Below are 25,996 nucleotides of genomic sequence, written 5' to 3'. Positions count from 1 at the left end.
TTCGTAAGTTGGGACTTTCGTATGTCGAGGTTCCACTGTGTGTGTGTATACAGTGGGCCCCCGTATTCGCGTTCTCCGGATTCGCGGACTCACTGATTCGCGGATTTCTCTCTGGACCATATCTACCCATTTATTTACGGGGATTCGCCCATTCGCGGGATTTTCCGACGAAAATAATCACTAATTAGTGTATTTTGATGTTTATTTTCATGACTAAATACATTTTTATGATACAAAAATGATTTACTAATTTTAAAATATTAATTTTGATTAATACTGTATTAGTAAGTTTAATAAGATTAAATGATATCACATAATAAAAATAATAATTCTCTCTCTCTCTCTCTCTCTCTCTCTCTCTCTCTCTCTCTCTCTCTCTCTCTCTCTCTCTCTCTCTCTCTCTCTACTACTACTACTACTACTACAAAGATGTATGTTTTTTGTATGATAAAGAAATGATTTACTATTTTCAAATATTAATATTAATTTATACAGCAATAATATCAATTCATTAAAGAAAATACCATAGTGAATAGTAAGATTTTAGTTTATAAATTTAAAAAATATGGAAGAATGAAGGAAATTCCCAGTCTTCTTTCTGTAACTCCAGGTACTAAAACTGTCAGGATATATCATGTTATGTGATAGGAGGGGGAGAAGCTCTTGTTGTGTTGTTGCCATTAAATGCTCATGAAATTTCCCTCTCTCTCTCTCTCTCTCTCTCTCTCTCTCTCTCTCTCGCTCTCGTCTCTTCTCTCTCTCTCTCTCTCTCTCTCTCATTTACTGAGACTCGAGATTTTTTATAGTACACTTGTAACTATATGTTTTTAATACTTTTCAAATGATAATAATAATAGTAATAATAATAATATAATAATAATAATAATAATAACTGTAATTACAAAATTCATATTATGTGATAGTATTTTAAAGAAATACAATACTAATCTATCCATGTCACTTTTAATTAAGGTTAACTCTCTCTCTCTCTCTCTCTCTCTCTCTCTCTCTCTCTCTCTCTCTCTCTCTCTCTCTCTCTCTTTTGCCACACAAGATAATAATGTCATAGTGGTAACTCCCTCCCTCTCTTTCGCTGGAAGCGTTATAAGTATTTTTTGAGAGAACAGAGAGATAAACACTCTCTCTCTCTCTCTCTCTCTCTCTCTCTCTCTCTCTCTCTCTCTCTCTCTCTCTTTTACTGAGATGAAAGAATTTTTTTGGTACTAGTATGTAAAATGTTTATTGATAATTTCAGTTATTTAATAATAATAATAATAATAATAATAATAACAATAATAAAACTGTACTTATAAAATTCATAATGGTAGTATTTTAAAGAGATGAAAATGACCTTTCCATTTCACTTGTAAGGATAACTCCTCTTTCTTACTGAGATGAGAGAATTCTTATGGTAGATGCATGTGTTTATTATATTTTCAAATAATAATAATAATAATAGAAGTAGTAATAATACGATAATTAATTTCAAATGAAAATTCTTCCCTTCTCTTTTTCTGTATCAATTTCCCTACCTTCTCAACTCCAGTGATGCTCGGAGCTGGGAAAGTAACAATGCCATACAATGGTCAACGAATTTAATGGTTTTTATGTAATCTCTCTCTCTCTCTCTCTCTCTCTCTCTCTCTCTCTCTCTCTCTCTCTCTCTCTCTCTCTTACTGAGATGAGATAATTTTCATGGACATGTATGTAATAAGTTTATCATTAATATTTTCCAATAATAATACTATAACTGTAATTACAAAATTCATATGCGAGTATTTTAAATACAATAATCATTCCATTTCACTCTTTTAAATACTGTAAGGACAATCTCTCTCTCTCTCTCTCTCTCTCTCTCTCTCTCTCTCTCTCTCTCTCTCTCTCTCTCTCTCCACAAGATACTTGTCATAGTGGTAACTGTGTCTCTTGGCTGCAAGTGTTATAAGTACATATGTAAGTATATACCTTTAAGGGTACTAATGTTTAGGATTACTTTGAAATTATATTAATACAATCTCTAAGATTAATACAGTAATATGATAATAATTCAAGGTTAATTTGATGCTGGATGTTACATAAGGTATACATTTGGTGTTTCTATTTCTTCCTTTTATCTCTCTCGCTCTCAGCAAAAGAATTGATAGACAGACAAACAAAATTGCTCAGTCCTCTCTTTCTCTCTTCTCTGGAGAAATATATGTATTTATGGGAGGGGAAAAAAGTGTTGCCTACAGACGTTCATTTCAATCTATTGATATCGTAAGGCGTTATTCTCTCTCTCTCTCTCTCTGCTATTGGCTGTTTATATATTTCTAATGGTAAAATGTTCACGATGACTTTAAAATATTAATAATATCAATTCAATGGTATATTTGATGTAGGATAATACTTTAAGTAGACATTTGGTATTTGAACTTTCAAGATAGGCAGATATAGGTATTTTTAGAGGGGAGTTCTAACTATTCGCGGGTTTGAGCTATTCGCGTGGGTGTCTGGTACACATCTCCCGTGAATACGGGGGAACACTGTATATATATATATATATATATATATATATATATATATATATATATATATATATATATATATATATATATAAATGTAGAAGTACCCAAACATGACAATAGGCCTAGTGGTCAATTCTTAAAACAGGCCTCTGGTTATTCCTGACTAGATAAAAAGGTCCTGAGAGAGAGAGAGAGAGAGAGAGAGAGAGAGAGAGAGAGAGAGAGAGCGCATAACAGGAGATACTCAAATTCATATTCACACACTGGATCGTATGGAGAAGAATAGTCTCACATATGCACTGAAAAAAAGGTGGAAACCCACAAAAATATTCGTTTGATACGACCCTGAACGCAATTCCACATGCAAAAATGTCCACAATCGAGAAATTCGATGAAATGATTAAATAACAGACTTGAAAATATATTTTCTTGATTAATGAAATAGGCTCCACCATGTAGCCAATGCTAAATGCGCATATAACTTGGATTTTTTATTTTTTACGCCAACTTCTGTCTTATTTATATTTCATTTAATCAGATGTTAAACTTCTTTGTTCTTTATCAAAATAAATCAGAATAATTTTTTATATAATGCTGTAATAGTAGAAAGTTAATTTAAAAATCACATTAGGCCAATGCTTATGCACTCAGTTCCTGCTGCCAGTCAATGGTGAACACTTGATATCACATATTGAGAGCCGCAGATGTTTCTACGGGGAAATTCTTTTTCTTTTCTTTTAATAAACAATTATTCAACTAGCGCTGACCATTCACTGGGGAAATGCCTTCTGTGATTCTATAGTTAATCACTGATACATATTATCAGATAAAGAGGATGACAATAATTGGAATAAAATATACTAACTGGCAACCCTACGAGTTTCTGAAGAAGTACGATTAATTTTGAAATTTGTAGCCTCACTTTTGACGCTTTATATACATGATGAGCAACCTGAGTTTTGTTCATGATGGAAGTATAAATCCATTTTCCATTTACCTGATGAAGAGTTTCATCTACAGTTCTCAATGCCAAATTGCAAAGTAAGAGAATAGTTTCCTTTTGAGGTTTATCCATGTCTGGCACAGGTAGTATCAGGGGCCATTCAGTGTTAGGAAATGCTGCCCAGTCCCTAAATTCAACATGGACTACTTCTATCATGGTCTTTCTCATTAATAAGATACTTACCATCCTGAGAGAAAATACACATCGAGGCATCTCACCAAGGATTATCAGCATCAGAGTAGGGTTTAGGAGTCTGTTAGATTTTGGTCGCAAGACTCATCAGGATGGTAATTTTGTTGGTTCCAGTTTGGTTTGCACTATTTACTCTTGTTTGGGAAGATTAGGTTTCAACTCTACCTCTTCTAATGCAAGATGCCAGACGCTTACATTTTGGTGCATGACTGGATGTTCAGAATCATGCAGTATGCTCATTATTTGTTGCCATTCAGCAGCAAAAGCATTTTTGATGTCACTCATTATTTCCTTACGGAACTGATCTAATACCGCAAACTGTGTATCCCTTTTGGAGGAGCTTGCATAACCTGATTGTGTATCTACAGCTGAGCTGCAGCTGTCTGTTCCCCAGGGGGCAGAAGTTCTGGGTGAATTGCTATAACCTTCTGAAAATGCTGCCATTTCCACTGGGTTCAGGTTGATCCTTATATCCCATTTGGGGGAAGGATCCTGATCAGCTTCTGAAAGCTGCTTAGGGTATTGACTTGCTTCTACAATGTTTTTCCCCTGGTTAATTGACATCTGTGTCCCTGGTCCTTCTGGGTTCAGCAAGGTTCTTTCGGTATCAACACATACCTCAAAGTCTTGAAACAATTCCCCTCTAACTGAGGATTCCTCTATTTCCTCCTCAGGATGCACCTGGGGAGTAGTGGTGACTGATATTATTGGGTTTTGGCCCTAATATGGATCTTCAGAGAACGGGATAAATATATGCTGCTGGAGTTCTACCGGATAGTTCTAATCTTCCTCTTCCTCATCCTAGCTAAACTTTAGGACCCATCAAGACAGTCTAAAATGGGCAGTTTCATCTTTAAAGCTTGCTGCCAAGAGCACGGTACAAATTTTGCACATATTAGGCGACCAAACAAATTTGTCCTGATCATTACAGGGACTATGTCTAAGCAAAAAGCTATGGAACACTTTAATTGAGGTAATTTCTCAAGATGGCCCTATAGTGAACAAACCAAGGTATTAACAAGTAGTAGATATCACTTTACAAGTCAATTTGGCCACTAATGTACATTTTTAGTACATTCTGTAAAATATTTAGGCAATTCAACACACTAACTCCGCAGTATAACACCTTCATGACAATACTAACCTTCTTGGTAGGTTATTTTACCTTGTAAGTAAATTAACACTTACTCTAACCCTACCTTAGAGTATCAAGTAAATTAACACTTACTCTAACCCTACCTTAGAGTATCTAATTAGAATTACAATTTCAACAATCAGTATTGCATGTTATATATAAAAAAAACCATCACTTGAAATGTAGCCAATTTTCGACTAGCCTTAGGATACATATTCTAGGCTAACCATTCAAATCAATACTAGTGTGTTAGTAAGGGTTCTTACTACTTAACCCCAGGAATTACCTAGCGTGGATTATTTTAGTCATGCTAAATATTTGTCAAATAAAATTAAAATGGTGTAGCCTGTTTATCTACTTCTAGACACTTATCACCAAAATATTAGGTCACTACTTAGTCATGGTTATTTGAGTCACCTTTAAGATATATAATCTTAGGTTACAGGCTACTGATAATAGCTAACTTAGTCTAAAATAATTTGACCTAAATCGAATAGGTTAATAGCTCATTTAGGCTAATGCCTAGGAAATTGCAGACACCACTATCTGAAAAGATTAACTAAATTAATAATGCATTGTGGAGTAGTTTTTTTTAGTCAAACTTCTAAAAGGAATGACAAAATTAGTTCAAACAATTCTTGCTTTCATAAAGCAGGCTAGCAAGGATCGTGCATCATGCTGGCCACCTGCTCTATAAACATGGGACGGCCAAACAAAAATTAGTTTTCGTATTCACAACAAAATTTTTTGTCTACATTTTTTTCCTAAATATTTCCACAAATTCTTAAAAATAAGCATTCAACTTTCAACATTCTGGGATTCCATGATTCCTGGAGAATGATCTCGGAGAAAAGAGTTTCTCAATACAGAGGAACACTGGCTGAATAGACCTACGTCTGTGTTGACCAGAGGAGTACATAATGGATCTTGGCCTCTAAACCGGCCCAATCATAGAACAAAGTGGCCAATGCGCATGTGCAATAGTCCCTTCTACAGGTTTTGACATAGGAAACTGCGTACAGCTTCGCTGAAGACAAGATAAAATGCCTTCTTGTCTTTGAGTTCATTATACTCTGTCACTTGTCATAGTGTTTACCATTATGGCATAGATATTATGTAGTCTGATCACCATGGGGCGCTGGCACACACCATGGAGGGATAATCCTTTGAGGACGAAACAGCAACTACGCTATCAAAAAACCTTATTTTTGGTAGCTTTATTGTTGGCAAGACGAGAGAGTGAAACTTGGTATACTCCCTGTCTTTGAACTTTTTCACCAAGAACGAGAATCCATCCAGTCCTTGGCCACTCTCCTTCGTTCTTGAAAACTTAATGGATATCCTTGGACTGGAGGAAGAAGAAAGGCTTTTATGCCCTGTAAGGGCTTTGAGATATTACCTCTACAGGTCGGAAAAAATAAGGTCAGTCTTCCCGACTGTGGTGCCCAATTAAAGACCCGTCTCTACATCTCTCGAAGAATGCTATCTCCTTTCTGAGAGAGCTAATTACTGAGGCTCTTTCTCTAGCTAAAGAGGAGAACTTCACCTTGCTGAAGGTCAAGGTGCACAAAGTGCGAGCAGTAAAGACTTCCCTGGCATTCCGACACAATACTGTGTCGCTTTCTGCTATCCTTCAAAAGACATTTTGGAGGTCTAAGTCAGTATTTACTTCACATTACTTAAAGGAAATCAAGACAGTACTTGAGGATTGTAACTCTCAGTCCTTTATCCTTAGCTGGCATGGTGTTATGAGAAACAACCAGGAGGATGGTCCCTCTTTATATTCTTCCCCTTGTAACAAGGTTGTTGAGTTAAAGGAAGTTTGGGGGTACTAAGTACCTGGAGTGCCCACCAGCCAATTGTATTTTATTATGGTGGATATAGGTTTTTTGTGGTTTGGTGTAGGTGACAGTTCTTGTATGTTGTTCTTTTGTATTTTGTAACTGGTCTTCAGTGGTGTACCTCTATGACTGTGAAGGTTACCCCACTCAAAGTAGACACACCTCTTGGACATAACCCCAAGCACTACTATGTAAGACAAGCGCCAACCAGAGGCAGTACATATTTGCAGTAGCTCACTTACATGGTAAGTTATATTGAAGCACAAACCAGTGCTGATTATACTACTGTCTTTTTTCAGAAATCCTGATATATTTTTTAATTAAGCATATATCCACAGCCCTTCTCGGATTGGAATCAGCTAGGTAATTTTTTGGTAAGAGATTGAAATAAAAATGTGATTTTTATAATAAAATTAAATTTTATTTTATACTTACCAAACAATTACTTAATAAAAGCCCTCCCTTCTCCCCTCAGGTGGTTGGTTGGACAGAACAAATTGATAACACCTGGTCTGTTATACCTGTATCTCCCCCAAATAGTGGGAGATCCTTTAACCTATGTCAGCAATGGCGGTACCACTGCAAAGTTTTAATTTTTGTCTGCCGCGTAGTGAACCTACACCTAGCTAATTGTTCAGTAATTTAAAATAAAATTTCAATTTATTATAAAAATCACATATTTACGCTACATGGCGATAGTTATATTTTTCTTACAATTTGTATAATTTCAGCAAAAGGTGGTCTCTTGTTATCAAAAGTACCTGCTCCAACTAAAGGAAATTAGGCGGCAGCATCGGTCACAGTACAAACAGTATTGCAAGGAGCGTGATGAGAATCTTGAATTGGAGGTAAAAAGATTGCAAAAGCAGAAAGAAGAAATACGCCGTACCATTCAGCAGAATGAGTAAGTGTTTTTAGCTTGTGTTCTATAGCTGCTGGTTGGAATTTGGTGACTTGAATCTTATTGCTAAACATGATTAGCCTCTAGGTAAAATTTAGTTGCTTTACAAATTTTTATTCCCTTTTAGCCCTTATTATTCAGGAGAAGCTGATCCTTAGCCTCTTATAAGTATTTTTTAATAAGGTGATGGCATTCAGTACCAGATATTCTTCTTGAAGGTTTGTTCTCAAAGACAATGATCATATTGCCCATGGTAAAATGATTAGATCAACCATTATTGTGTGTGGCATTCTTGGAAGATTGAGGGTTTTTTATGTGAACTGAATGTAAAATTTTAAATTTCATGTATGACACTTACCTGGCAGGTATATATATAGCTATATCCTCTGTCGCACTGGCAGAATTTTCAAAACTTGCGGCAACCGCTAGATCACTGGTAGTTCAGGTGATCGCCACCCCGTTTCCGTGGCGCTGGCGCTCAGAACCATTCCCATTTTCATCAGATTTTCTCTGCCAGCCGAACCGTCAACATCGTTGAGGGTTCCCTGCTAGGATTTCGAACTTGTTACTGACTTTTCACTATTTTGGACGGATTTTTGATATCGTATTGGAAAGTTACATTGGCAATCGCTTTGGATTTCTCTTACAATGTCTGATTCTGGTGTTATCTTTAGAGTGTGTGTGAAAGAAGGATGTAAGGTGAGGCTACCGAAAGCTTCGGTAGACCCTCACACTGTGTGTAAGAAATGTAGAGATTGTGTGTGTACTTGGGACAATAGGTGTAATGAGTGTGAGAGAGTGAATGAAAAGGAGTGGAAGACTCTCACGAAATATATGGAGAGATTGGAGAAAGATCGAGTTTGGAGATCTGTTTCTCGGAATGAGAGGTCAGGCTCTTCTAGTAAGGCCTTGAATGATTCAGTAACTATTTCTCCACCTCCTTCCCAAGTAGAAGTTGTAGCTCCTTCCCCTCAGGTTTCTCCTGCGCCTGCTGCTGTTTCTGAGGATGCGAAGGACTCACATTATGTTCAAGTGTTTGCTGCCCTAGCGTCTATAGGCGATAAAATTCAGTGTCTTACTGATAAAGTGGGTGCTTTTGATGTGTGTGACAGTGTAGTGGAGGGGGCGGCTGATTGTCTCTCTCGTGCTCCTAGGCCTAGACCGCTACCAAGCTCCCAGACCCAAGGGAGAAGGTATGTCGACAGTCGAAGGGAGGCGAGAGGGGTCCCCATACGATCAGTCGTCCCTTCAGGCAGTCCTGTTGCGTCCCAGGCTGCAGCAGTGCGCAGTAGAAAAGGCGTCACTGGGAAGTGTTTTTCGTCTTCCGATAGCTCGGCGCCAGGCAAGTATCGACGTTATGCGGACGTTTCGCGTCCACTCAAGAGGACGCACAGACCAGCCTCATCTCAGGACGATGTAGGCTACGCGCAAGAGAGATAGAGTAGCCCTGAGAATTTTTAATCTAGTGCGGATGAGGACGATATTCCTGTTAAAAGGAGAAGAACGTTGCATTCAAGGGAGGACGCAAGACGTTCGATGGCAGTCGGTTCTCCTGAGAGGGACTATCCTGCTGCGTCCTGGGTACTTTCTCCTGTATCTTCTCCGTCTCGCAGACCGCAAGTCAAGTCTCCTCGTCGTACGAGTGCTGCACAACTTCGCTCTCCGCCTTCGCGTGCGATCCGTCAGGAGACGGACACTAGAGACTTTCTCAGGGAGATGCAAGTTAAATTGTCCGACCTGGTTAAGTCTTGGGAAGCAACGGATCAGCCTTCCTCGAGACGTAAGAATGCGTTTCTCCCCGTTAAGTCCTCCAAGAGGACGCATAATCAGAGTTTGCTTACTCCTCCTCGTCCTTCGGTTTCTCGAACAGGACGCACGGTACCGGCTAAGACGGACGAGCGCTCAGTTATGCAGGACGCAAGAACAAGCCGGATAGATGTACGGTGGACGCAGCGCAAGAGATGGACGCAGGACGCAGGATGTTAACCCGTCTTCCTCCCTACTCTTCCGAGAAGACTTTTGTCATGACAAGAGGAAACATTCACTTGAGAAACAAGTTTTGGATACGTACGCTGAGGATATTCTTGATAACGACGTCGGCTTACAGGAAATTTCGTCAGCGGAAGAAGACGTTGAGGAATTAGCTTCTGAAGAGGAGAAAGATGTTGAAGCTCCTTCTTCTGATTATAAAAGGTTGACTGATTGTCTCCTGTCTATCTTCGAAGGGGAGTTTCAGCCCTCAGCTCCGTTGTCACCCCTTTCGCAGTTTTCAAGGAACAAAAACCCCAAGAAATCATCGTTTTTGAAGATGACTCTTTCTATTACGGCTAAGAAAGCCCTTCAAAGGATTAACTCCTGGTTGAAGGAAAAGAGGGAAGCAGTGAAGACTTCTTTCTCCTTTCCGCCAGCCAAGTTGGCCTCGAAGTCTGGGGTCTGGTATGCGACGGGGGAAAGTCTCGGCCTGGGAGTACCTGCCTCCTCCCAGGGGGACTTTTCCAATATTGTAGACAGCTCCCGCAGGCATGCTTTGCACGCGGCCAAGATTTAGTGGGCATCTTCAGAGTTGGATCATCTATTGAAGGGCATTTTCCGGACTTTTGAAGTTTTCAACTTCCTTGACTGGTCCTTGGGGGCTCTGGCTCGCACCTTAGAAGACAAGGAATCGTCTGCCATACAACTTCCAAGCAGTATTATGTCCTGCATGGACAAAGCCCTGAGAGATGGGGCGAACGAGTTGGCGTCCCTGTTTACGGCAGGAGTATTGAAGAAGAGGTTCCTCCTGTGCTCTTTTGCAGCTAAGGGGGTTTCTAATGCTCAGAAGTCGGAGTTGGTTTTCTCCCCACTCTCAGATCAGCTATTTCCTTCAGAGATAATCAAGGATATCTCTCTATCTCTGACTCAGAAGGCGACCCAGGACCTTCTGACTTCTTCAGTAAGAAAGTATTTGCCCCCCAAAGTGATTAAGAAGACACCTAAGGAGTCAAGGCAGGCTCAACAACCCTTTCGAGGTAAGACGTTTTCTCGCCCCTCCTTTAGAGGTAAAAAGGCTCCTTCCAAGATGGGGTCGAAGCCCACAAACAAACAATGAAGTACAAGTCCTCCAGACAACAGTTGGGGCCAGACTCCAGGAGTTTTGGGAAGTCTGGGACAACAAGGGAGCGATCCTGAAGAAACCACCTCTTTCTACATCCCCGAGGGCTCTTGGGGCTACAACCATCCAGAGAAGGAAGAGGCTCTGCAGGAGCAAGTCCTCTCCATGATCAGGAAAGGAGCAATAGAACCTGTTCTGGACCACTCATCCCCAGGATTTTACAACCGGCTTTTTTTAGTAGCGAAATCCTCGGGTGGATGGAGGCCAGTACTGGATGTAAGTCATCTCAACTTGTTTGTGGAAAAGACAAAATTTACGATGGAAACGAACGAGTCAGTACTGGCAGCGGTGCATCCAGGGGACTGGATGGTTACCCTGGACCTTCAAGACGATTGGCTTATAAGATCCCAATCAAGACAACAATGTCTGGAGGACTTAGAACTTACATTGGAATTGACAAACGAATTGGGTCTGATGGTGAACTTAGAAAAGTCGAATCTGATCCCCAAACAGGAGTTAGTCTATTTGGGGATTCTGATTTCCTCAGCGACTTTTCCTCTTGATAGTCAGCACAACATATTTTATTTCTGTAAAACAACCATCACAAAATAAATGAAGACACAGATTAACCAACATTTCGAAATTATTTCCAACTTACCAGCTCTAAGAAATGGTCGTGGTGTAATCAGTGGGCATGCGGCTTAGCTGCAAAGCTAGCTGGATTATGCTATACCACTTCATATTGGATCCTGCTGGTATCAATTAACTAGTAATTGGTGTACCTAGCAGCTGGATCCTTCTGTTGGTATTTAAGACATGTAATTACTATCAAGTTTGGGGTGAAAGAATACAGTTTTTCAAGTTAATTTTTTTGTATATAAAGCCTCAACACAGTGCAAGTTTTTTTTTCACATAAAGTCTCAACACAATGCAAGTTCCCCTCAGCCATGCTAATTAGTATAAATTGTACAGTAAAGGGTTTGCAGTAAATAGTCTTTTTCCTTTAAAGCATTGTTCTGTATGATGCTGCAAGTAACATGTATGGGAATGAAAAAGTATGTTATTCAGTTATTTTTACTGTTCATTCTACTAAGTAAATTACTGTACTTAAACTGTATAGTATCAAAATGTTACAATTTTTAGACAAGCTTTTTTTACATAATTTTTGGGGAAAGATAATTACAAGGAAAATAGAATATAAAGGAAAACTGGTACGTATGCCTAATTTCATGTAAGGTCTTCCTGTTATTTTTTCAGCCTTGAATATGACAAGTATATCGAGCAGAAATCATTGGAACTGAACCAGCTTATAGAGGCTGCTGAGCGCAGGGAGATAGAGCACAGGAACATTATTGAAGGTCTTGTTAAAGACCTACATACTCTTAAGGCTACCTATATAGAAAAACATGAAGAAATGAAGCAGTTACTGAGGTAAATTACATTTCCAGTTATGCTTATGCCATATTATTAGGTTTTTGTGTAGGTTTGTCTTAGATATTACATGTGCTTTACTGTTCTGTGCATTGAATTTTAATTCACTGGAAATTTTGCACGTTATGTTCTTGGAGATATTGATTAGGATCTTGTAGGAGCATCATTTTATAGTTCTTATTATGGCACTGTACTCTTGAATTGATGAGTCCCAAAACATTAACTGAAATTTTACATATGTGTAATCAGGGCTTAAGTGTTTCTCTTACATTTTATAACTTGGGAAGTATTAATTGCTTGGGAGATAACACCCACAGAGTGCCTCGTGTGAGCTGCTGTGGACATTATTAAAGAGCTTTTGTAACATCCATTCATTTCCCTACTGCATTTCTTTTTTTAAATTATTATCTGCTTTCAGTTTCCAATCTTCCACCTTGCTTTACAACCTTCTCACCTATGCCTTTCATGAGCTAAAAACTTTTATGAGAGAGTTTTTAGTTGGAATTGTAATGCTTGCAACATTTGACATTTCATGAGTTCCTTTTAGTCTTTTCACTCAAGCTTAAACTTGCTTCAGTTTTTGGTTCTTTTATGAAACTATATCTCTCGGGAAAGCTCTATTACTCTATTACAGTCTAGAAATGTTACTTAGTGGTTTTGAGTGGTTTTGGTAAACTTCTCTAATAATCATTGTATGAGTGTCCTAGTTTCATTCAGGAATGAATAACAAGTCTTGGGAACAATCTTAGTGGTACATATTTAGTGGTACATATTTTATGTGAACCTTCAACATCTTCAGTTTATTTTGTGTATTTTTTTAATAATGTGTAATTTATTTGAAGTGTATATTTTCCTGTTGTATTAGACTGTAATCCTTCAGGTAAGTTTTGTGAGAGTTAAGACTTGGTATTCTGGTTAAACTTGTTTATATGGAAAATTATGATTGTTACCAAGTCTAGGCTATTGGATCCCCCACCCAGCTTTTTTCATTGGCCATGTCACTTTAACTATACACAACTCATTTGAAATTCTAACTGTCATTCTTGATAACAAATTCACTCTTTAGAAACTTATCCAGTCTCTTTCTGAACTGCATAAGATATTTGTATACTGAAAAAATATTTTAAGAATTGTTGAAGACTTATTTGTCTTTATCAAAGTTTTCACTCTTCACTCTTTTATAGTTATGCACAGTATTTTAATAGTGTAGTCACTGTCTCGTCCTCAAGGATTTACCCTTTCCATGGTCTATCCAGAGCTCCATGGTGACCAGACTATTATTAAAGAATTCTCTTTTAACTGGTATCATGCCATAATGATAAACATTACAACATGTAATAGAGTATAAATGGACTCGGGATAAGGGGGCACATTCTCTTATCCTCAGTTGCCGTTAAACCCAGTTTACCTACGTCAAAACCTGCAAGAAGTGGCTATGAGCATATGCACCATCGTATTGTTTACATATGACCAGAAGTAGACCAAGAAGCCATTAATTTTTCTGGTCAACTATGTAAAGTGTTCTGAAACCAGCGTTCCATGATTAGAGATCTTTGTTGCTGTGATTTCATTACCGACGATCATGGTATCGAAGTTGAAAGCCAAGTGCATAATTTTAAGTTCCAGTTAAAAGATTTTAGTTTTCTGGTCAACTATATAAAGTGTTCTGAAACCAGCGTTCCATGATTGGAGATCTTTGTTGCTGTGATTTCATTACCGACGATCATGGAATCGAAGTTGAAAGCCAAGTGCATAATTTCAAGTTCCAGTTAAAAGATTTTAGTTTAAACTGTAAAATTGAATTAATTGTGTGTGAAAAGCTGTCAACAGGCTTTTATTGTGACCATATGTCAGCTTTTCTCATGATTTCTGATCGTTATTTGCGAAAGTGCAAATTGTTTTGAAGAATTTATCATTCTATTTAAAAGTTTTATTTAAAGAAATGTTTCACAGTTTTTATTATTAACTATTGATATAGATAATTCTTTTAGATAATGACATCTACAATAGCCTACTAGGCAGTGACTTACGATCGCATTGATTCAGCGAGAATAAGTTAACCAGGCTGTAGCAGATATTGTGTGTAGCCTATAACCTAGGATTATATATCCTTAAGGGTGAACAAAAATAACCTGGATTAGGTAGTAACCTGAATTAAGGTAAGATTTAAAGACAATTCCTGTTAGGCTATGGGCTAGGCAGTAGACTAAGTTTACACCAAAGACCTTAGGACATTTTCCTTTTTAAATTGCCTGTATACTTAAGCATAGCCTTAGTACTCTAGGTGGTTATGTATATACCCTTAAAAGGGAATTAGATAATCTGGATTGACTAGACAGTAACGTAGGTTATCACCTTACTATAAAGTTTCACATTTAGTTAGTTATTGTTTTATATAGGAGACCAAAAACAGTACTATACTGAATATGCTATGAGGTAGTAGACTAACTTGAAGGCTGCAGATTACACCAGGTTAATCCCATACCTTTAAAAGTGAATTAATTAATCTGGATTAGACAATAATCTATAATAGGTTATAGCCTAACTATATAAAGTCTCACATTAGTAAGTTACTGTTGTGTATAGTAGACCAAAAACATTCAACCAAATGGGCCATCTTGAAGGCCACAAATTACACCTGGTTAATTGCAGACCCTTAAAGGTAAATTTATTAATCATGATTAAACAATAACCTATATTAGGTGATAGCCTAACTATAAATCTTACATATGAGTCAAGTTTTTATTTTTATACAGCCGTTACCTTATGAATGATTCCAGAATAATCTGGATTAGGCAATAGCCTATACTAGGCTAAGAGAGGACACTTTATGAAACATCCTATTGTTGGTCTACTAAGTGGTAGTTTAGCCCCAATAGCCTAGGATTAGATATAAACAGTATCCTAGGCTTAACACTTAATGGACGGGCAAATCTGTCTATGTGCAGCTCCTCAGGCCGGGTAAACTTTGAGGTCAGCCAGTTTACAAAAAAACACATAAATGGAAAGAGGAGGATATGCAAATGTACTTGGTGAAAGAAAATCATTCTAGAAAATTTTCCTTACTATGAGAAGTTGAAAATAACTAATGTTTACAACCCCTTGTGGGGCCCCTTTTACAAGACAATTGTAAATTTTACTAAAATGTTTTTTCTAATAAATTATTTTATTTTATTTTGTAAAATTATAATTACTGCTCACATAATATCAAAACAGATAATAAATAAAATCAGTGACAAATTCTTAGCATATTTGTTGAAAAATATTTACGTAAATTTACAGAGAACGAAGATTAAGGAACTTTTTTACTTTTATGTTTTTTCTATTTCTTTTTACTTTTCTTTATAAAAGTATATTTACAATGAACATACTATCGTAAAAGACAAGAAAAAACCAACAGCATCCCTTTGGTATATTTACAAGCAAATTTACAAAAAGACATCATGTGAGACAGACGTAATACATTCCCACTTGAAGTTACAAGCAGAACTGAATTCCTAAGATGCCTGATTCGTGGTTTTAGCCAGTGTAAAAGTTGCCTTTAGTGAATTTATGGGCTATAGAAGTATTGGCACCTCTTTCCTTCCCGATCCTTTCCAAATCAATGGTGCTTAGTATTGTTTATCTACGGGATCAGTCCGTCCACCACCCTAAACTTCTAAAAAATCCTCTAGTATTCCTAGTTTAATGTACATTATTCTAGAAGCATTAACCTAAAGCCATATAAAACAGTAGCTTGGGTCAACTGAACAAATTAGTTAATAGAAGATTAGTCTGAATAGTATGACAATTTAAATTGAAATTTCACATAGCCAGTGCAAAATTAACTAAACCTCAAAGGGTTTACGTTAACATAGATATTTAATAGAATTTGTTACAAATGAGGCGTGTAGTGTGAAAGTGGTCTAACCCTCAAAATGGCAGTTTGGAATTATAGGACAGGAAAGTAAGGCATGCACAGGGTGCAGAAGAACGGTATGGAGAAGAGGAAAGAGATGCCAGGAGCAGGGTAGGTATGGCTATTGGAAGGGTGGCAGAGCAGATGAATGAAAAGCTAGGAACAAGAAAAGGAGAAAAGGATCTCTATAAGAATTCAAACTTGTGTAAAAGCAGAGACAGGATTTGGGTAAATTGGGTGTCATCAAGGATAGTTAAGTATATCTTAGTTTTACCAGACCACTGAGCTGATTAACAGCTCTCCTAGGGCTGGCCTGAAGGATTACGTAGTTATTTTTATGTGGCTAGGAACCAATGGGTTACCTAGCAATGGGACCTACAGCTTATTGTGGGATCCAAACCACATTATATCGAGAAATGAATTTCCATCACCAGTATGTCCTCTCCCCGCACTAGGGAGAAGACATACTGGAGGTCCAAGGGAGATCGGGGGTTGCATACAGGGAGTCATCACTCCCTCAGTCGAACCTGTTGTCGGTCCCAGGTATCAACAGACAGCCGCTGGAAAGGCATCTTTGTGGATATATCAGAAAAGGAGACTATCTGGCCCCTCAGATCTCCTGGACTTAGAGTCACTGTCCTGCTCCTTCTCACAGCCAAGAACAGCCTAGGAGAGGACGTACTGGTAGTCGAAGGGAGTCTGAGGGGGTTGCCCCCTTGGTCGAACTTGTAGTTTTTCCCAGGTATTGGCAGACAGTCATTGAAAAGGCATCTTGATGGATGTATAGTGAGGAAGGATTTCTTTCCCCTTGGTGGAACCTGTTGTGAGTATATAAGTTTCGACCCAACGCAGCTGGAAAGGCGATTCAGAGACAGTGTACAGCTCTCTAGTCCAATTCCAGTGGTTCGTCACCTAATAGATAGTGTCGATGACGTGATTCTTTGGTCTCTCAACCTCTGAAGAGGTATTCTTCAGTCAGTGAAGCCTCACACCCTTGCAGTCCTGCTTGTCTGACTCCTCACAGTCTATGTTCATTCGATTCGCAACTGCAGACCCGACCCAGTTGTTTTTCGACTCACGACTCAGCTGATTCAACTCTCAGTTGATGTTCGACTCGTGACTCAGCTGATTCAACTTTCAGTTGATGTTCGACTCACAACTCGGCTGATTTATCTGAGGGAGTCCGATGGCAGTTTTTTTTCCCCTTGGTCGAACTGGTCATCAGTAGTAATTGAATTAAAGAAAGGTTACTTATTTTACTTAATTAGGAGATGGGCATTGAAGCCATCTCCTCCCAGTAGTTTTGCCAGCTTCACGGCTTTATACCACAGATTGATGGACTTCATTAGGAGAATATACCCTATAATCATGGACCACTTCTGGCCACAAATTTTTCTAGTTGGTTTTTAAAGTTTCCTTCTTCATCTCCTTTATGGTCTTCTGAATATTTAAATAGGAGACATGATGCAGTGGTGTAGTCATGCCAGTATGCCTTTAGCGAGAAGTCTTCATCAAAATCCATAGCTTCAACAAGGTTTTGCAGGTGGCTTCGCGAATAGAGAGCCTTAAAAGTGGAGATAACACCATAATGCATAGGTTGAATCAGCGAAGTGGTGTTTGACAGCAAGAACTCTACCTGCACACCATCATATGAGGCCGTCACTCGAACAACCGTCTATCTGCACAAAACAGAAATCGGAGAAAAGTGTGATTGAAGTTTTGCAATGTTTACATTATCATATTTCCCTTAATATTTATGCTATGACATCATTCTTTTTTTCAAAATGAAGCTCAAAGCATGCTCTTTACAAATATGTGTGTTAATATTATCTGTCTATCCAAACTGTACCTCAAACAAAACCATAACTGCAAAAAAACGAAATGACAATATATTGCGCATTTATTATTCTAGTTACTCTCACTCTCCCTAGATTATTAACACGAAAAACGTATTTTTTTTTTTTACAATTTCTAAACACTAGTATATAGAAGAAGAGTTGCCGAATTCGAAAGTATGTATTGCTCAAAATCCGAAAATTTGCAGATAGACGGTTGTTCGAGTGATGGCCTCATATGACAGATCGACAGCATGGCCTCCAGCATTGTCCATGATCAGAAGAACTTTGAATTCAAGGCCTTTTTCTGCTGGATAATGCTTGACGTCTGGTATGAAGCACTGGTGGAACCAATCAGACGTGAGGAGTTTCGTGATCCATGCTTTGGGGCTGTGCATCCAGTACACGAGCAACACTTTTATTCTTAATTTTTAAGGACCTGTTTCATCCATATTAAAAACATGCTTAGGCTAATACAGGCAGTCCCCTGTTTTTGGGCGGGGATTCCATTCCCGGGAGTGTACCAATAACCAAAAACCATCATTAACCAAAACTTGTCAATTTATGGTGGCGCCTATAACCGGAACTCGGCTCATTATGGCGCCGATAACCGGAACTCGGCCCATTATGGCGCCATAAATTGCCAATTTTATGGCACTAGACAAGCGCCATTAAACTGGATCGCGGATAACCAGGGACTGCCTGTAATTCCCTTCCTTAGTGACGGTTTTGAAAGTGTTGTTCCACTACTCCTTGGCTCTGGCTTTATTGGCAGAGGCAGGTTCTCTGTGCAGAGAAACACTCTTAAGTCCAAAGCATTTCCGAAACATGTTAAACTAGCACTTGCTAGCACCGAATGTGGTTGGTCTGGTGGGAGAAGAACTCGATGGTCCTGCTTCTGGGTCGTCATCATCATCTTCGCTGTCCTGGCCTCGTCACCGTAAATGTCACTGCTTTCAGCAAAAGTTTCATATAGTTTCTTGGCCTTTGTGCAGATGATGTTGGTATCCGGTGAGATCTTCCTGCAGTCACGGATCCACAAGGCCAATACAGACTCCATTCTCACAATGGTCTAATTGCAGGGAGTTACCACCCTCTTCGCATTCTTGTTAAAAGACAATGCTGCCGTCTTCCTTATATTTTTTTCGTCATTCTTTATGTAGCGAACCAAAGATTCATTGATGCTGGGGTGGCGGCGTACAGCAGCACAGCTTCTCTCTTCTTTGAGAAGGTCAAGGAGTTTCACCTTTTCTGCAATGGTAAGCATCTTGCTCTGTTGCTTGTGTTTGGTGTCAGAAGCCATAGAAGTTGCTGAACATGTGGGTGGCATTGTAGAGCTTGAAATAAATTCAATATAGGTTATAAACAACACAACACAGCAGAGCAACACTGAGCACAGCGATCAGGCATCAGTGGGAAATGGAGGAGAGATGCTACTGAGTGGGAGATGAAGGAGACTGATGCTACGGTCACTTAGCCAATCAGTGTCCAGGATACAGGACACGGTTTTGGTTGGTCACCTCCCATCCATCAGCCAATAGCATGCTGTGTAGGATCTCAACATGGGCAAACTAGCTCAAGCAGAAGCATCCATATAGTTTTCTATACATGCAAGTGTTTGGTTACTTGGCTGGTGTACTACATATATTTTATTTTGGTTTCAAATTCATGTCATTCTGCACTATGTAAAGAAGATTAGGTGTAGGTGTATCAAATACTTATTGCATCATTGACGAGAATGAAAAAATTACCATTTTCTCTGCACACACAATTACAAATTGTAACAAACAAAGGGAATAAAGGGGGAATGTAAATATATTTTTAGTTTTTGTAGGCTAGAAAAGGGGTTGCTAGCGCATTTTGTGGAGGCTCGCACCCCCCCTTCCCGGTCTGGCCAGGCCATTCCCCCTCCTCCTGGCCTCGTCTTCACAGGTAGCAGCAGTCGGCCATCTTGTATTGCTCCGCCAGTGTCTGCCGCCGCTTTGTTATGACCCTTGTTGGGCCGGGGTGCAAGTTCTTTTGCACAAGAATAGAGAGGACAGTGATCTTACCAAGTATCCAGATAAATTCAGTCAGCGGAGACAAAAACACACAGGAAAACTCAACAACATTTATTAACAATCAAAGCAAAAAAAATTAAAGTCAGCCTTGTGACTATACAGGACACAGCTTAGTCCTTACTACTCCCGTAGGAGTTCCTAAACACTAATATTAAACCCTAGACAGAAAATATTGAGAAATATACTGCATAAATTAGCAAAATGGGCCCAACACCAACAAATATAAACCAATACCTATAACTAAACAGATAGGAAAGAAGTATGAGACCAACAGGGGGAAAACTTAATTCTCCTACCTACCTTATATAAACTAAATCTTAAATAAAAAAAAAATATCAAATATATTAATAGATATATAATACCCACAAGAAATAACGAAAATTACAGCATCACTCGTGACAAGATATACAAAAATACTGGCATATATATATATAAATACAAAGAGGCAATAAGAAATGCCAACAGTCTCGAACGACTCACTATACGAAAGTAAATAACAAAAATAATACTCGGGAAGAGCTCCTCACACTGAATAAGGGCTGAATGGATGCACAAACGAGTCAGGCTAAACAGTCGCCTTGCTGAAAGCCGAAAATACAGGGGAGCCGTTATCTCTTACACTCTCTGGGAGAGTGTATTCCTCCGCCAGTGGCATCTCTTTCCCCCTTGCACCGAGGGGAAGCCATGACATCACCACTGCTTGTGACGTCACTCTCATCGATGACGTATCTCCCAGTTGTCTCCTCTGATCCGCCTCGCTTAGCAGCGACGCCATCACTGCCGCCCAGTTCTCAACATCTCCCTTCCTTGTCTTCGGAGCCTTCTCTGACACATCAGTCTGAGGTCATATGCCAGGCAGTGCTTCAGAGGCTGGAGTCTGTATTGGATGTGAAGTTGGCTGCCGACACATCAGTCTGAGGTCATATGCCAGGCAGTGCTTCAGAGGCTGGAGTCTGTATTGGATGTGAAGTTGGCTGCCTTATCGGTTGGGAGGACTGGTAGGAAACGCGTTGCTTCGTCCCCGCCTTCCGAGAAGAGTGCGCATAAGAAACTAGTGCTGTCTTTGCACATCGTGAGCGTGTTGCAACCTCCCCTGCCCGTGCATGTGATGTTAGTGCTCCTTCTTCTCCAAGGCCTATTCGCCGCCGTAAAGATCTGAAGGTGCCTGTCAAGAGGTCGAAGGTAGTGAGCACGGAGTTGGTGCAGCTGGAATGTTTGCCTGCCTCTCTTACTGGTGTTTCCAAGAATTTGACTATAAGGGATTCTCCGTCAATCTCAAGTGGTCGGGTTTCCCCCCCGTCTCACGTACGTACGGCCGCCACACCCGTGACCATTCATCTGGAGTCATCTGTTGAGGTAAGTGATGTGCCTAGTGTTACACTGGGTCCGTCTCGGAGGCCGACGCTTGGACCCAGCCCAGACAGGTTAGTAGGGGTTTCGGACTGTTTGGCTGCTAACCCTTCTGTTAATTTTGGTGAAGAAGGCACATTAGAAGAGCCTACACATCCTTCTCGTCATCGGTCTCCGGCGCCAGAGCAGGAGGAGGGAGATGCGCAGGAGTTTCTGTCATCCTTTTCGGAAGTTGTTGATCTCATTCGTGGGTTCAACAATTTGGAAAGTAGGACTCAGGCTCAGTCGTCTTACACTCCTTCTTGCTTGGAAGCCTTGGTGGGAGCTACTCAGGACCCCAAATCATCTCTTCAGCTGCCTTTGTCGGGGCACGTTCAGTCGGTTTTGCAGAAGGTTAACGCCTCTGTTTCTGACCGGGACGGTTCACTTCGCTCTAGGGGCTCTACCAAACTACTACCCTTGCCTCTCACGAGACATAGGAAGTACTATGCTACAAGCTCTGCATTATTGTTGTCACGCCACCTTAACCCAGACGTCATTCGCCTGAAGCCGGGTTTGGCTTTGGAACAGGTGAGGTCAGTGGCTCCGTCCTTGTCTCCGCAAGATGCCTCAGCTTTGGAATCTACGGCGGCCTTCATGTTGCAGACGGTTTCTTGGCTAGACCTCTGGTCTGTTTTGATTGCCAAGATAGCTTCTGACAGGTCCCCTGAAGGGTTGGTGAGTGCCGCCTTGCATGCCAGTCTATTGCAGTCCGGGGGCAGGGCTTTTTCATATTTGGCTCACCTCAGTGCCAATTTATGGGCTAATCGTCTGGTTAGGAGGGACGCAGCTTTGTCTAGGATGGAGAGATCGCTCGACACCTAGTCTTTGCTGGCTTTGAGGAACGGTGATCTGTTGGAGTCACAATTTTTGTTTCCACAGACAGAACTCGAAAATGCGATAGACCGGCGCCGGGCTGACATCAAGGACCGACTGGTGCACCAAGCTGTGTCTAAGTCAGCCTCTCACCCTCGGAGACGTCTGGCTACTCCTCTTCCCCCGGCCCAGCAGCAGTCGAGGAGATCGTCGTCTGGTAGGCCATCGAGGACCTCAAGTTTAGCAGGGCCTTCCTGTTCGACACAGCCTAAGTCTCAAGATCAATGCTCCTTTTGCTCTAGTTCCTTTAAACCAAGAAGGGGCCCCAGGGGCAGAGGTCAAGGGGTCCGTCGGTAGGTTAGGCGCCTCTCCCTCTCCTGCGCCACAGGTTGGGGGGGTGCCTGGCTGGCCACTGGGCCAAGTGGCAGAGTTATGGGGCGTAGAAGTGGGTGGTAGATGTCCTTTGGGTGGGATACCTGTTGCCATTCGACTTCTCTCCTCCTCTTTCGGACAAGTTGCAGCTCAGGAAGACGTATCCACCAGATTCTCTGAAGTTCTTGGCTCTTCGGGAGGAAGTGCAGAAAATGTGGACAAGGATGCGATAGAAGAAGTAGTGCGTCCGTCCCCGGGGTTTTACAGTCACATCTTCTTGGTGCCCAAGACGTCTGGAGGATGGAGGCCTGTGATCGACTTATCCACCTTGAATCGCTTCATCAGGAAGACATGGTTCAAGTTGGAGACCCCGCGCTGGGTGTTGGCAGCCATGAGGGAAGGTGACTTCATACTGCCGATAGACTTGAAGGACTCATACTTCCAAATCCCTGTTCATCCCACATCCAGAAAGTTCCTTCACTTCTCTCTTGCGGACAAGATCTTCGAGCTCAAAGTCTTGTGCTTCGGGCTGACAACAGCCCCTCAAGTGTTCACAAGGGTCTTCTCTCTCATGTCAAGTTGGGCCCATGCTCAGGGGATCCGTTTGCTGAGGTACTTTGGCAGTTTCCAGGGAGAAGCTGCTGCATGACAGGGATGTCTACTTCGGTTCTATCTGGACATGGAAAAGTTGAACCTTGTACCCGCTCAAAGGATTCTCTACCTGGGCATGGTCATTGATACGACAGTGGCAAGAGTTTTCCCATCGGATCAGAGATTGGAGAAGTTGTGGGTTGTAGCGCGCAACTTCCTGTCAAAGTCACGGATGCATCTCTGAGCGGCTGGGGAGGCTATTCGCAACACAAGGGAACTTGGTCGGATATGTTCCGCCAGTTCCACCTCAATATTCTAGAAGCGATGGCCATTTTCCTGACCCTTAAGCGACTGACTCCAGCCAGAAACAGTCATATAAGATTAGTCTCGGACAGTTCAGTAGTAGTCCACTGCATAAACAGAGGAGGCTCCAGGTCAAGCAGTCTAAATCACATAATGATTGCGATATTTTCGTTAGCATCAAAAAATCATTGGCATCTGTCAATAACTCACCTGGCAGGGGTAAAGAATGTTATTGCAGACTCACTTTCCAGGACAACTCCGCTGGAGTCGGAGTGGTAAATCCCGGACCTTCAAGTAGACCTATTCGCCACGGAATCCAATCACAAACTACCATGTTACGTGGCACCCAACCTGGACCCTCTAGCTTACGCCACAGATGCGATGTCCATAGATTGGAACAATTGGCAGAAGATTTACTTGTTTCCACCGGTGAATATTCTGATGAAGGTCCTGCACAAGCTAAGATCTTTCATGGGACAGGTAGCATTGGTGGCACCCAACTGGCCAAAGAGCAACTGGTTTCCGCTTCTGCTAGAACTGAATCTCTGGCCCAAATGGATCCCCCCGTCCAGAACTGACACAGGTAGTACAAACTCAGACTGTGTCAGATTCCTCAAGAATTCTGAGTGACCTAACTTTATGGACTTCATGAAGTTTGTGGCCCAAAAGGACAGTAGTATTGACCCACTAAACATCTTATTCATAGAATCAGATAAAAGAGAATCAACGCTCAGGCAGTATGATTCAGCAGTGAAGAAATTGGCCATTTTTCTAAAAGATTCAGACGCTCAAAATATGACTGCAAATCTGGCAATTTCATTCTTTAGAACTCTATTTGAGAAAGGCCTAGCCGCTAGTACCATTACTACGATCAAATCGGCCTTAAGGAAGATTTTTCAGCTTGGCTTTAATATTAACTTGTCAAATTCATACTTCTCGTCGATCCCAAGAGCATGTGCCCACCTGAGACGGTCTCCTGGTTTTTGAATGATGTACTTAAATTAGCCTCAGACACTGATAATGAGTCATGCTCATATATAACCCTTCTCAGAAAGACCTTATTCTTAATGGCTCTGGCTTTAGGTGCCAGAATATCTGAACTCTCGGCTCTCTCTAGAAATCCAGATCATGTTGAATTCCTCCCGTCGGCTGAAGTATTACTATCCCCAGATCAGAAGTTCTTGGCTAAGAATGAGGACCCACAAAGCAGATGGGCTCCATGGAAAATTATTCCGCTGACACAAGACACATCATTGTGTCCTGTCGTTACCCTTAAATCCTATCTGGCCAGGACTTCCCAAAAACCTTCAGGCCCCCTTTTTATTAGAGAGAAAGGTGGTACGATTTCTCTTAAAGGTATTAGACAACAAATACTTTACTTTATTAAACAGGCCAACCCGGATTCAATCCCACACGTCCATGACATCCGAGCAGTGGCTACCTCCATTAACTATTTTCACAATATGAATTTCAAAGACCTGAAGAAATATACGGGTTGGAAATCTCCAGCAGTATTTAAACGGCACTATCTCAAGACCCTTAAATTCTCAACAGTGGCTGCAGGGAGCATAGTCTCCCCCGAATGACTGAGTCTTGTCAACTCCTTCCCTTGGCCCTTTTTTGTCAGTCCTTTTTCCCATAAATACTCTCTCCTTCCTACCTGCCTCGCTCGTATTCCCTGCCATCCCTCTCTCTTTCGGGCCGGGCTGGTTTGTTTGCCATCCCGTCACTGGAACTTGTACATAGCATTGAGACCATATTTGTATCATTGACCTGTCTGTACATATTTTATTGTATATTGCTTCAGATACCATTCCATTATATTGTTTTATGATTACTAGTTTTAAGCTCTAGTTTAAGTCCTAGTTTTAATTAGTAAGTTGTCCGCCTTACTACGGCTCATTAAATTTATTCTTTAAGTGAACCTTAGGTTTCATTATCCCTTTTATATACTTTTTTGGTATCTGGTAAGCTTGGATGGCAATTCTCTGGTACTTTTTCACCGCCAGACACAGGTCGAACCCAGAAAAGGGATTTTGACAAAGGAAAAATTTATTTCTGGGGGAAGACCTGTGTCACCCGGTGAACCCATCCCTTCTTTCCCCACCCTGAGCCAGTCCAAGCTTGGGTGTCTATTCCAGGAATGAAGATGGCGGGCGGGTAGTAGTAGTAGTAGCGATTGGAAGGTAGGGGAAGTAGCCTTTGTAACGGCTCTCGCCGTGGGAGGGACTTTGAAAGGAATCCTCTAATTGGCAGAAGACCTGTGAGTAGTGGCTTCCACTCGCCCTATTGCTTATACCGACGCCCTTCGGGTGATCGAGCTGAGGGTAGTAACTTCAGCATACCATGCTAGCTTTTTCTCTGGTATATTTAGGATCTATTTATACTTAGAAAAGTGAACTACAGAAACTTTTCACCAGGCGACACAGGTCTTCCCCCAGAAATAGATTTTTCCTTTGCAAAAAAAATCAAAATCCCATATATATATATATATATATATATATAGTTATATATATATATATATATATATATATATATATATTATATATATATATATATATAGTATATATATATATATATAATATATAATGTGTGTTATAATATAATTATATCATATATATATACTTATAT

General features: G+C 40.5%; 1 protein-coding gene across 1 annotated transcript in view; it reads left to right on the top strand.

The window, feature by feature from the left end:
* LOC135219105 (mRNA export factor Gle1-like) overlaps positions 1 to 25,996 on the top strand; it is a 137,541-nt gene that overhangs the window by 89,674 nt on the left and 21,871 nt on the right. The window contains exons 4-5 of the mRNA XM_064255547.1: positions 7,410 to 7,582; positions 11,928 to 12,101. Coding sequence (XP_064111617.1) covers positions 7,410 to 7,582; positions 11,928 to 12,101 — 347 coding nt within the window. The remainder of the gene's footprint in view (positions 1 to 7,409; positions 7,583 to 11,927; positions 12,102 to 25,996) is intronic.

The sequence above is a fragment of the Macrobrachium nipponense genome, chromosome 1 (genome assembly GCF_015104395.2).
Source record: "Macrobrachium nipponense isolate FS-2020 chromosome 1, ASM1510439v2, whole genome shotgun sequence".
NCBI lineage: Eukaryota > Metazoa > Arthropoda > Malacostraca > Decapoda > Palaemonidae > Macrobrachium > Macrobrachium nipponense.
This window is presented reverse-complemented; position numbering and strand designations above follow the sequence as displayed.